The sequence below is a fragment of the Budorcas taxicolor genome, chromosome 9, assembly GCF_023091745.1.
Source record: "Budorcas taxicolor isolate Tak-1 chromosome 9, Takin1.1, whole genome shotgun sequence".
Lineage (NCBI taxonomy): Eukaryota > Metazoa > Chordata > Mammalia > Artiodactyla > Bovidae > Budorcas > Budorcas taxicolor.
Genome location: NC_068918.1, coordinates 4590106 through 4602989, shown reverse-complemented (window position 1 = coordinate 4602989; position 12884 = coordinate 4590106). Strand labels below are relative to the sequence as shown.

The 12884-nt window shown below is 40.5% G+C and overlaps 1 protein-coding gene across 2 annotated transcripts in view; it reads left to right on the top strand.

The window, feature by feature from the left end:
* Positions 1–12052, top strand: part of SLC17A5 (solute carrier family 17 member 5) — a 76808-nt gene extending 64756 nt beyond the window's left edge. The window contains exons 10-11 of one of the 2 annotated variants that reach the window (XM_052645749.1): positions 5325–5415; positions 10783–12052. In XM_052645749.1, coding sequence (XP_052501709.1) covers positions 5325–5415; positions 10783–10920 — 229 coding nt within the window. In that variant the 3' untranslated portion in view covers positions 10921–12052. Of the gene's footprint in view, positions 1–5324; positions 5416–10077; positions 10162–10782 lie in introns of those variants that run through there. The other variant, XM_052645750.1, reaches the window with a different exon arrangement.
* The last annotated feature ends 832 nt before the right edge of the window (positions 12053–12884 follow it).

Below are 12884 nucleotides of genomic sequence, written 5' to 3'. Positions count from 1 at the left end.
AAGTGATGGGACCAGATGCCATGATCTTTGTTTTTTGAATGTTGGGTTTAAGCCAACTTTTTCACTCTCCTCTTTCACTTTCATCAAGAGTCTCTTTAGTTCCTCTTTGCTTTCTGCCATAAGGGTGGTGTCATCTGCATATCTGAGGTTATTGATATTTCTTCCAGCAATCTTGATTCCAGCTTGTGCTTCATCCAGTCTGGCATTTCTCATGATGTACTCCGCATATAAGTTAAATAAGCAGAGTGACAATATACAGCCTTGACATACTCCTGAGCCACGTGGGAAGCCCATTATTCTGGTGACTAAGTTGTATTACATTTTTGACCCATAGTCTTTCTCATTAAGTAAACTGTAAGCTTCTTGAGAACAGGAGCTATGTTTAATTTATTACTGGACAGTGTGTCTATAGTGGTGGACACAAATGACATACCTAGGAATTTTTTGTTAAGTGAGCCGCCGCAGTGAAAAGCACATGAACTGCAGTGAAGCATAGTGCCTGTTCGCCACAGCCAGAGAAATGCCATGCAGCAGTGAAGACCCAGCTCGGCCAGACATAAATAAATAAATAAAATTTAAGAATTACTTGTTAAATGAATGGATGGATGGGTGAGTGACAGCAGTAGTTGATGTTTACTATTAAAATGGCTTGAACTCTTGGATCTCCTTCATGCATTATAATTATAATTGGTTAGAAACTGTGATAAGAATCGACTATGTTCCAAAGACGATATTAGGGTGAGTGATGTATTTCTTACACATTTGAGGAGTATTTTCATAATCAACAATTTTAGTTCATCCTTTTCCGTCTTATTCTGAGAATAGTCAATAAATTGTGGGAAAATAAGACATAATTTTTAAAAATGTATTCAACAGATTATTTATTGACCAAAGTGGTATATGTCCTGGGCACACCCAGATTCTATCCTCAAGGAGGTTAAAATAATAAACTACAGGGTTTTTTTAAATTTAAGTTGGAGTCCAGTTGATTTACAATGTTGTATTAGTTGGACGGCAAAGTGAATCAATTTGCTGTATATGTATATGAATCTATTATACGTATCCATATATCCTCTTTTTTAGATTATTTGCCCATGTAGGTCATTATACAGTATTGAGCAGACTTCCCTGTGCTATGTAATAGAGCCTTACTAGTTGTCTTTTTTATATATGGTAGTATATGTATGTCAGTACCTGTCTCACAGTTCTCCTTGCCCCTCCTGATAACAATAAGTCTCTTTTCTACATCTGTGACTCTATTTCTGTTTTGTAAATAAGTTCATTTGTACCATTTTTTTAGATTCCACATGCCCATCCATGTTGCTGCAAATGACATTATTTCTTTCTTTTTTGTGGTTGAGTAATATTCCATTAAACATATGTACCACGCCTTCTTTATCCATTCCTCTGTTGATGGATATTTTATATATCTGTAACAATGCCTTATTGAAAACAGTCATCACTGAATTCACAACATAGGAAAGATCAGTTTTCTCATGCTTAATTTTTTGCTACAAGCCCCAGCATTATAGGTGATAACATTCCAATATTAAGTACTGATTTGGAACCAGACAAATTGAGTAACATTTTATAGTCTTTCTTTCTTTCTTATCTATAGAGTAAAGATAACCTTCCTCTTGGGGTTCATTTTACTGTTAAAGTGGGATAAGATATAAAAACTACTTAGAACCCTGCCTGGCATAAGGTTTTTCAATAGGCAATCAGTCCTGTTAGCATGTAAATATATATTGACATGGTATTTTCTAAACCTTTTCTTCTGTGGACTAAGATATATATTTTCTATGGAGAATCTTGTTACTCAGATTTCAAAGGATTTGAATAGATTTTTAACTATTAACCCCACAGAATTCTAAGGCTCCAATAGCACAAAATCCAGGCTGAGTCCATACAACAATTTCTTTCCCGCAGGCTCTCATCACTCTTTTATGGCCTTTCTTGCCTAGTGTAATATAAATACTTGAATGAGCTTCTTGGTGTTGACATTTAGAATTTCACAACATTCATCTGCACTTAATATCTGTCACTGAAAAGGCCTGGTAACACTGCAGTCATTTCCTCCTACTGCCAAGGTGTTAATGCTTTAAAAAAAAAAGGACAAGTTCTGCCAAGGTTGGTTAATTTAAGATCTGCTCCCTAAAGGGCATAAGCCAAAAAGTTCTGAGCTCTTTTCTTTTGTTGTTGTACACTGTGTACATCGGTTTTCAACATAAAAATTTGTGATGTTTACAGATAACTGAATTGGGTTTAGCAGGATATTTTATTTAGGCACTGTGTCGATCAACTCAGGATGCCATAAAAATACCATGTGGCTGAGTAGCTTAAAAAACAGAAACTGATCTTCTCATAATTCTGGAGGCTAGAAGTCTGAGGTCAGGGTGCCTGCTGGGTTGCATTCTGGTGAGGGCTGCCCTCCTGGTTTGCAGACAGTCACCTTCTCACTATGTCCTCACGTGGCCTCTCCTCCATAGGAGCTCACCAAAACAGAGAGGGTGGTGTCATCTGCATATCTGAGGTTATTGATATTTCTTCCAGCAATCTTGATTCCAGCTTGTGCTTCATCCAGTCTGGCATTTCTCATGATGTACTCCACATATAAGTTAAATAAGCAGAGTGACAATATACAGCCTTGACATACTCCTGAGCCACGTGGGAAGCCCATTATTCTGGTGACTAAGTTGTATTACATTTTTGACCCATAGTCTTTCTCATTAAGTAAACTGTAAGCTTCTTGAGAACAGGAGCTATGTTTAATTTATTATTGGACACTGTGTCTATAGTGGTGGACACAAATGACATACTTAGGAATTTTTTGTTAAGTGAGCCGCCTGGTAAGGCCACCAACCCTGTTAGGTTGGGAGCCTATCTTTATGACCTCATTTAACCTCAATTGCTTCTTAAAAGCCCTGTCTCCAAATACAGTCACATTGGAAGTGTGGGTTGGGGGAGGACACAATTCTGTCCATAGCAGGCACTTTTCCATATCTAAAATGGGGTGAGGAATTTCAGATCAGTGGTCTGCAACTGAGGTACTGAGGATCCTAAACCTAACAGAAACAGTATCATCCCACAATAAGACTATGTGGTCTAATTAATACCAAGCTTCTTTAATTTTGACCACAATTTTATTTTATAATATCACTGATTATCTCATTAAAAAGTTTAAAATCTCTAATTGGCCTTTGCATGTAACTTGGTGGCTTTTGGGCTTCCCTGGTAGCTCAGCTGGTAAAGAATCCAGCTGTAATGCAGGAGACCCCATTTCGATTGCTGGGTGGAAAAGATCCCCTGGAGAAGGGATAGGCTACCCACTCCAGTATTCATGGGCTTCCCTTGTGGCTCAGATACTAAAGAATCCTTTTGCAATGTGGGAGACCTGGGTTCGATCCCTGGGTTGGGAAGATCCCCTGGAGGAGGGCATATCAACCCACTCCAGTATTCTTACCTGGAGAATCCCCATGGACAGAGGAAGCTGGCGGGCTACAGGCCATGAGGTCGCAAAGAGTCGGACACGACGGAGTGACTAAGCACTGCACACGGCACAGGTGAGTTTTATGAAAAGTAACTTAATTTACTTGATTAACTAATGTTTAACTCTACCACCACCATTGAGTTTTCATGCTAAAAATATCAAACCTAAATGTAATGAACTCTCTAGGATCTCAAGTCTGTAGTCTGCCACGACCCTATGGACTGTAGTCTCCCAGGCTCCTCTGTCCATGGAATTCTCCAGGCAAGAATACTGGAGTGGGTTGCCTGCCATTCCCTTCTCCACGGAATCTTTCTGACCCAGGAATTGAATCCGGGTCTCCTGCACTGCAAGCAGATTCTTTACTGTCTGAGCCACCAAAGAAGCCCATAGATACTACCAGTGTACAGGAAATACAGGGGAGATAAAGTGAAGTCGCTCAGTCATGTCCGACCCTTTGCAGCCCCATGGACTGTAGCCTACCACGCTCCTCCTTCCATGGGATTTTCCAAGTAAGAGTACTGGAGTGGATTGCCATTTCCTTTTTCAGCGGATCTTCTCAATCCAGGGATCAAACCCGGGTCTTCCGCATTGCAGGCAGACGCTTTACCATCTGAGCCACATAGGACTATATCAAATGATGCCTCAGTCTACAAAATTTAGAATTGTAAGGCCATCTGCAAGACAAAATCCTAAGTTCTTCTGTTAATACACACAACTTAGAATACTGTTCAGCAACCCTAGCATGTAATCCAAAATGTTGCATACTGTATAACCCTTCGGAATCAAGTCCCAGGAGAAGGTACTTTGTCCCTTTGTCTCCAGGGGACAAAGCTCCAGCAGCCGGTGCAGCCAGAGCCCCATAGGATCAGGCATGGCACCTGACCAACTGCAGGTCACACACCATTTCTCTGGTCAGCATGTATTGAATTAGCATATATGTTGCACTGGAAATAATAAAGGAGAATAAAACATGAGTTTTCAGGGACACTATGGGGTCAAAATTAGCAAACTTGAATTAGATAATGATTACCTCTTAAAACATGAAGTACCAGCTTTGAGGACAATAAAGATTCTGAAAAGAATTTTTATCAATAGGCATTTTTGTCATCTACAGACAGTTTCAAATGAAACTCAGTTTGTCAATTTCTGGGACAATATGCAGGGATTTAGCTACAGGAAGACGTGTAATAAGTTCAACAAATAAGTTGTGAAACTGTGCTTGATATCTCATTTCTATAATAATATATTATATTATTAGATATATTAAAATATATACAGGAAAAAATTAGGATATTTACCAAAATGTTACTGTTCATTGTATCTACATAGAAGGATTATAAATAATTTTACTTTCTTCATAGTATTTTTCTTATTTTAAATTTTTAACAATGACATAAATTTTGTAATCAGGAAACAAATTCTCTTTTTAACTTCAAAAATTTTAAGATACATGAAGCTTCCTATCTAGATACCATCTTGTATGAAAATCATATCTCAGCACGTCTCCATTTCACTATAAAAGAGATCATTTCAGTGGCTGTGTTCCTCTATATGATGTCAGAACTATTGAAATACGAGGTTTTCAGCAGCTAACTATTTAGTCCTATTTCAGTAAGACATTGCATTTAGATATAAAATTTCACAAGAGTACAGCATGGGAATGTAGCTATCTATGGACAGAAGCTACTTAAATGTGTAACACAGGGAATTGCCTGGTGGTTCAGTGGTTAAGATCCTGCACTTCCATTGCAGGGAGTACTGACAAGTTCAATTCCCACCCTCCCAAAACATCTGTGTAACACATTAATAAACCTCTATGAAAATGTTTCTGCAGGTATGCTGGTATTCTCCTGGGCATCACAAATACCTTTGCCACTATTCCTGGAATGATTGGGCCCATCATTGCCAGAAGTCTTACCCCTGAGGTAAGTAGATAACTTACTTATAAACCAAAAAGGTCTAAACAGTTCATTTGAAACTGCACATCTATGTCAAAGTTGAGTATATTTAATTAAGGGTGAAATGCTGAAAATGCTGAATCCCAAAGAAAGGCAATGCCAAAGAATGCTCAAACTACCGCACAATTGCACTCATCTCTGCTGCTGCTAAGTCGCTTCAGTCGTGTCCGACTCTGTGCGACTCCATAGACGGCAGCCCACCAGGCTCCCCCATCCCTGGCATTCTCCAGGCAAGAACACTGGAGTAGGTTGCCATTTCATCTCTAATGCATAAAAGTGAAAAGTGAAAGTGAAGTCGCTCAGTCGTGTCCGACACTTAGCGATCCCATGAACTCTAGCCTACCAGGCTCCTCCATCCATGGGATTTTCCGCACTCATCTCACACGCTAGTGAAGTAATGCTCAAAATTCTCCAAGCCAGGCTTCAGCAATACATGAACTGTGAAATTCCAGATGTTCAAGCTGGTTTTAGAAAAGGCAGAGGAACCAGAGATCAAATTGCCAACACCCACTGGATCATGGAAAAAGCAAGAGAGTTCCAGAAAAACATCTATTTCTGCTTTATTGACTAAGCCAAAGCCTTTGACTGTGTGGATCACATTAAACTGTGGAAAATTCTGAAAGAGATGGGAATACCAGACCACCTGACCTGCCTCTTGAGAAACCTATATGCAGGTCAGGAAGCAACAGTTAGAACTGGACATGGAACAACAGACTGGTTTCAAATAGGAAAAGGAGTACGTCAAGGCTGTATATTGTCACCCTGCTTATTTAACTTATATGCAGAGTACATCATGAGAAACGCTGGGCTGGAAGAAGCACAAGCTGGAATCAAGATTGCCGGAAGAAATATCAATAACTTCAGATATGCAGACAACACCACCCTTATGGCAGAAAGTGAAGAGGAACTAAAAAGCCTCTTGATGAAAGTGAAAGAGGGAGTGAAAAAGTTGGCTTAAAGCTCAACATTCAGAAACAAAGATCATGGCATCTGGTCCCATCACTTCATGGGAAATAGATGGGAAAACAGTGGAAACAGTGTCAGACTTTATTTTGGGGGGCTCCAAAATGACTGCAGATGGTAATTGCAGCCATGAAATTAAAAGATGCTTGCTCCTTGGAAGGAAAGTTATGACCAACCTAGACAGCATATTCAAAAGCAGAGACATTATTTTGCCAACAAAGGTTCATCTAGTCAAGGCTATGGTTTTTCCTGTGGTCATGTATGGATGTGAGAGTTGGACTATAAAGAATCCTGAGCAGAGAAGAATTGGTGCTTTTGAACTGTGGTGTTGGAGAAGACTCTTGAGAGTCCCTTGGACTGCAAGGAGATCCAACCTGTCCATTCTGAAGATCAGTCCTGGGTGTTCTTTGGAAGGAATGATGCTAAAGCTGAAACTCCAGTACTTTGGCCACCTCATGCGAAGAGTTGACTCATTGGAAAAGACTGTGGTGCTGGGAGGCACTGGGGGCAGGAGGAGAAGAGGACAACAGAAAGATAGCTGGAATGGCATCACTGACTCGATAGACGTGAGCCTGAGTAAACTCCGGGAGTTGGTGATGGACAGGGAGGCCTGGCGTGCTGCGATTCATGGGGTTCCAAAGAGTCGGACGCGACTGAGCGACTGAACTGAACTTTACCTGCTGAGTATTTCTCTGCCTTTTCTGTATTCTGGCAGTTTGTGGTCCTCTTTATTGTGGAGGTTCCTCCCTGTGGGTGGGGTTGGACGAGTGGCTTGTCAAGGTTTCCTGGTTAGTGAAGCTTGTGTTGATGTTCTGGTGGGTGGAGCTGGATTTTTCTCTCTAGAGTGCAATGAAGTGTCCAGTAGTGAGTTTTGAGATGTCTATGGGTTTGGTATGACTTTGGACAGCCTGTATATTGAAGCTCAGGGCTATGTTCCTACTTTGCTGGAGAATTTGTGTGGTTTGTCTTGCTCTGGAATTTGTTGTCTCTTGGGTGGTGCTTTGTTTCAGTGTAGGTGTGGAGGCTTTTGGATGAGATCTTATCGATTAATATTCCCTGGAGTCAGAAGTTCTCTGGTGTTCTCAGGTTTTGGACTTAAGCCTCCTGCCTCTGGTTTTCAGTCTTCTTCTTACAGTAGCCTCAAGACTTCTCCATCCATACAGCACTGATGACAAAACATCTAGGTTAATGGTGAAAAGATTCTCCACAGTGAGGGACACCCAGAGAGGTTCACAGAGTTACATGGAGAAGAGAAGAGGTAGGAGGGAGATAGAGGTGACCAGGAGAAGAGGGGGAATCAAAAGGGGAAGAGCAATCTAGCCAATACTCAATTCTCTATGTCAACTGGCACTTCTTGAGTGCTTATTTGTGTGACAGATACAAAGGATTCGAAGGCAAAATTGCAAATTCTACATTTGAGAAGCTCAGTATTTGAAGGTTGTATGTTAAAAAAAAAAAAGTACAGTGTGACAAAGGCAGAAAAAGATGTGTGTAGAGTGCTGTGGGCACAGAGAAGGGAACAGCCAGTTTGTGAGGACGGAGACTGGAGGGGTGAGCCGGGGTGTGGGAGGGGCTGCCCATCCCCACCCCCCAGCCCCGCCCCCAGTGCCCAGGCACTGCCCTGGAAACACCGTGGACCCGGGGCTGGTCTGCCCTGAAGCCAGAAGGCCGCCTGAGGCCAGACCACTAAGCAGAGACTCTTGAGTTATATAAGAAACCAAATTCAGCAACCTCAAAGGCCCTTTCAAACTCTAGTTTTCCTACTGTTTAAGAAAATCTAAAGGACTAGTGAAATTGGATTCTTCAAGAGGCTTATTTAAATCTCTATAAATAGACTTAATTTTCTGTCTCTGTGATGAAATTAACACTATCCAATCCTTAAGATTTTCAGGCTATGCCTACAAATTGTCTTATTACCAAATACTCTGACTTCAGACGTGTGTGTTCACTGCAGGTGGCGCTCTCTACCATTTCTAATTCCTTACTCTAGTGAATTTGTGCCTCCTTGTTATGATTTTCTCTCACTTAATGGAAAGGAATGTTGGAATGTCTCAGCATGGTCAGGTCACAGATGTTTAGCCTTATCTTCCTGGAGCATTGTGGCAACACAAGAACCTAAGTCAGCACACTACCATGAGTAATTCCATACATTCTCAATAGTCCTGGCACTTCTGCTGGGAAGATACTGACTCCTGAATTCAAGTCTTGAATGTTTGTAAAGTGGAAATTAACTGGATTTCAGATATGTTGTTTTAGCATTTGTTTAATATTATTAGAAGGCCATTCTTGTAATTTACTATTTTTTTTAATACTTTTATTTATTTTTGGTTGTGCTGGGTCTTCATCACTGTGCGTGGGCTTTTGCTAGTTGTGGCAGGCAGGAGCTACTCTTTACTGTGTTGTATGGGCTTCTCATTGCAGTGGCTTCTCTTGTTGCAGAGCATGGGCTCTAGGTGCAAGCTTCGGTAGTTGCAGCACCTGGGCTCAGCAGTTGCAGTTCCAGGGCTCTAGAGCTCGGACCCAGTCCAGTAGTTGTGACCCAGAGGTTTAGTTGCTCCGCAGCACGTGAAATCTTCCCGGACCAGGGATCAAACCTGTGTCCTCTGCATTGGCTGGCGGATTCTCACCCACCAGGGAAGTCCAAAAGGCCATTATTTTTTAAAAAAAGGAAAAGCACATTTGCCTTTACAACTGTAATTACTTACAATTAAAGTTTACTGCACAACCACAAAAATTTTGTGGAATGAGTCAGAACATAAATAAATAATGAAATAGGGAGTTCCCTGGAAGTCCGTGGTTAGGATTTGGCACTCACTGCCGTGGCCCAGGTTCAGTCAGCAAGCTGAGATCCCACAAGCTGTGTGACATGGCCAAAAATTAAGAAGGAGAAGAATGAAATAAAAGGTCAGAGCGTGCCTGAGGTTCAATTTTGTTACAGACAAAACAGTATTCTCTAAAAACTGGTGGAATTTTTTTTGTTAAGAGGCAAACTAGAAGCTTTGTGAATTTCTGATACTATTGATTGATTTTAAGTCACCCATTGCCTCCAGATTACACTGAAGTGTTATTTCATCCTGTAGGTCACACAGAGCAGCTTTGTCTTGGAATCCTAAGAAACTGTCTTAAACCTGTCTCTCTGATTTATAATTACTGACCGACTTCTACCCTAGGATGATAACACATTGTTAGCAACCATATCTAAATAATCCCTAAAATTTAAGAAGCAGTTCTAAGATTTTTTTCACCAAAATACATCCATCTCAGATAAGCATAATTAACCACAGAGCGCTCCTTTCTTTCTTTTTCCTTTTTTCCTAAATAAATCACTTCATGCCAGCTTCCACCTTCCTGGTTTCCTTTCTCTTCCTCATTGCCAGTTCTGCTGCTTGTTTTGCTCTTCTTTTCTAAGTGCTGCAAATGTAGCACTCTGGTTACACTGAAACTGTGAAAATCCAAAAAAAAAAAAAGGTTATTAAAGACAGTCACATGACCCAGAGATTTAGATAACTACCGGATATTTTTTACATAAATTATTTTTATTGCATGAAAATGTCATAATTCGTAATGATTAGACTACTGGATGTTTTTGTACTGGATTACATGCTGTATCTTTTTGATCTCTCACTGACAAATGCCATCCACATCGTGTGTTGTGTGCCATTCAAGAGCCCTGCAGGATCTGTCAAGCCAGGTCTCAAACTTGAACTTCAAAGTCCATCTTAACTCATCCTTACTTGATCTGCCCCTAACACATTCCATGTGAGTACTTAGGAGGTGATGTGCTGGCATAATACTAATACTTTCCTAGTAACACATGATTCGAGGACATACCAATGTTTTATTTTTAGTAAACTTTTTCTTGAAGTATAACATTCATTTTTAAAATGCACAAATCCTAAGTACATAGTAGGACAAATCTTCACAAAGTTAAAACATCCATGTAACCCGCACCCACCCAATCAAGAAACAGAACGTTATCTCTCTTGCACAGTGGCCAGGTAGCCCTTCCTATCTCTTTCACGCCCACCAAGAGGAACCACTATCCTGACTTCTTAACACCATAGATTAGCTTTGTCTGATTGGCTTTATATCAATAGAATCACTCAGTACTCTTTTGTGTTTGGCTTCTTTTGACTTCACATTTTGTGAGCTGTATCTATGTTGTTATGGGTCATTCATTCTCATTGCTGTATAGTATTCCATTGAATACATATGCCACAAGTTCACTGTTGATGGACATTTGTGTTGTTCAGGTTTTATGAATAATGCTACTGCTATGTAACAACAGTCTTGAGGCACCACCTTTTTAAAAAAGTGAACTACATACAAGATATTTTTGCATTTGCATCTTTTTCCTCTCTTTCTCTGCAGAACACTATTGGAGAATGGCAAACTGTTTTCTGCATCGCTGCTGCTATCAATGTATTTGGTGCGATTTTCTTCACACTATTCGCCAAAGGTGAAGTGCAAAACTGGGCTATCAGTGATCACCAAGGACACAGAAACTGAAGGAACCAATAAATAATCCTGTCTCTATTAATGTATCTTTGTTTATCATGTAACCTAAAAGTGCCTTTGATATTTTAATGTGTAAGCAATCTATATACAAGAAAAAATTGTACTAGAAAAATTGTATTAGATTTGTAAGGCTTGTAATCATGAAATGTCACTAGTTGCCATATAAGCAAAATTAGCTATTTTTAATTATTATTAACCCGTTTGCTGGAACTTACAATTCAGGGTCACATATCTGGCTGCAAGTCAGGCAACCTGCAATAGGGGAGTTCTATTTATTTATAAGACCATACCTAAAGAGATGAGCTGAAATAGACCCTTCTATACCTTTGCTTAATTAAGGTGGATAATAATTCTCAGGTCTTGTTAAACATCTGTTTTTGTACACCTTCCTCAAAAAATTATTTGTCATCAGTAATCCCTGACATGTAGGTCTCAAACTTTAGCCTCTCCATGGAGCTGGCAGCCACTGTATCATTCAGCCTGGCAACTTCACTGAGGGAAGCATGCCCAGGCAGCTGCCACATGTCCCCTCTCTGGCTTCAGGGACAGTGCCCAGCACTTAGGCAGCATCCAAGACCAGGGTCAGCGCCAAGGCTTTGGATGGTATTCTTCCCCTGGGGCTGTTAATGTGTGGATGAAGCCCTGAGCCAACAGGGACAGCACGATCCACAGTCATGGTTTCCATGCACCCTCTCCCTTCCCTTCCCAGCACACTGGAGTATTGCCTGGCATGTAACCTGCAAAAGAAAGTGTGATGCCTAATTAGCCACATATAACATCATCCTTGATGATCCTACCTTCACATGGATCAGAGTATAAATCTTCAAGTCCTGTGTTCTAGGAGCTACACCAGAATAATTAAAATATAAAAAGAAGAAAAACATTTTTTTCTGTCTGACACCTAAGTGTCTGGTTGCAGTTCAAGGTTAAAGTGACTTCTACTTCCACATAACTTGCAACCGGTGGTGTAATCATCTTTAGTGCTGGTTTCTTAAATCTTATTTTTCCAGTTTTTCCTGGACCATCTTCCAGTGGCTTTGAGCATGCTTTGAGGGCATTTATGTGATTTAGAACTTGATTTATGTTTCACTGTGTATGTTCAACACTACCTGTAATATTTTAACTAAAGCTATTTAATGTAATATGATGTGTATACATTCTGTAAATTAATTTTTAAATCTGTAAATAGCTTTAAGTTGCTATGGTGATATTTCTTTTATAAACCAAAATAAACCTTTTTGGAATGATCTTTGGGGGGGATCTGACAGTTCTGTGATATCTTCTAGTACCCACAGTGGCTATTTTACATCTTTTCTGCCATCTTCCTCAAACCACTGGTCGACCTCTGCATGCATCTCTACCACCACGTGGGCAGGATACTTGGTCCTCTGAGTGACGCAGCATCACAAACCTACGGCCATCAGCCTGCCCTTCCTGTTCTCAAAAGGGTCCACTCTTCCCACTAAAACATATGCTTGCATCAGTGATTATATCTTCTCCACCTCCACTAGACCTTGCTTCAGTAATTCCTCTTTAATTTGCTTCCTCAGTCTCTACCTCTCTTCTTGTTCTTTCCCTTCTGTCTCAAAGACACACAAAAGCCTTCTCTAGCCTTTAAAAAGCAAAAATACCAGGGACTTCTCTGGTGATCTAGTGACTAAGACTCTGCACTCACAATGCTAGGGGCCGGAGTTCAGTCCCTACTCAGGGAACTAGATCCCACATGTCCCAGCAAAGATCAAAAATCCCGTGTGCCCCAACTAAGACCTGACCAAATAAATACTTTAAAAAATACCAAACTCTCCCAGGGACATAAAAATGGTCCAGTGGTTAGAACTCAGTGCTTTCACTGCCAGGGGCTGGGGTTCAGTCCTTGGTTAGGGAACTAAGATCCTGCAAGCAGTGCTGCTTGGCACAATAATAGATAGATGATAGATAGATAGGGTAGCTCAGAT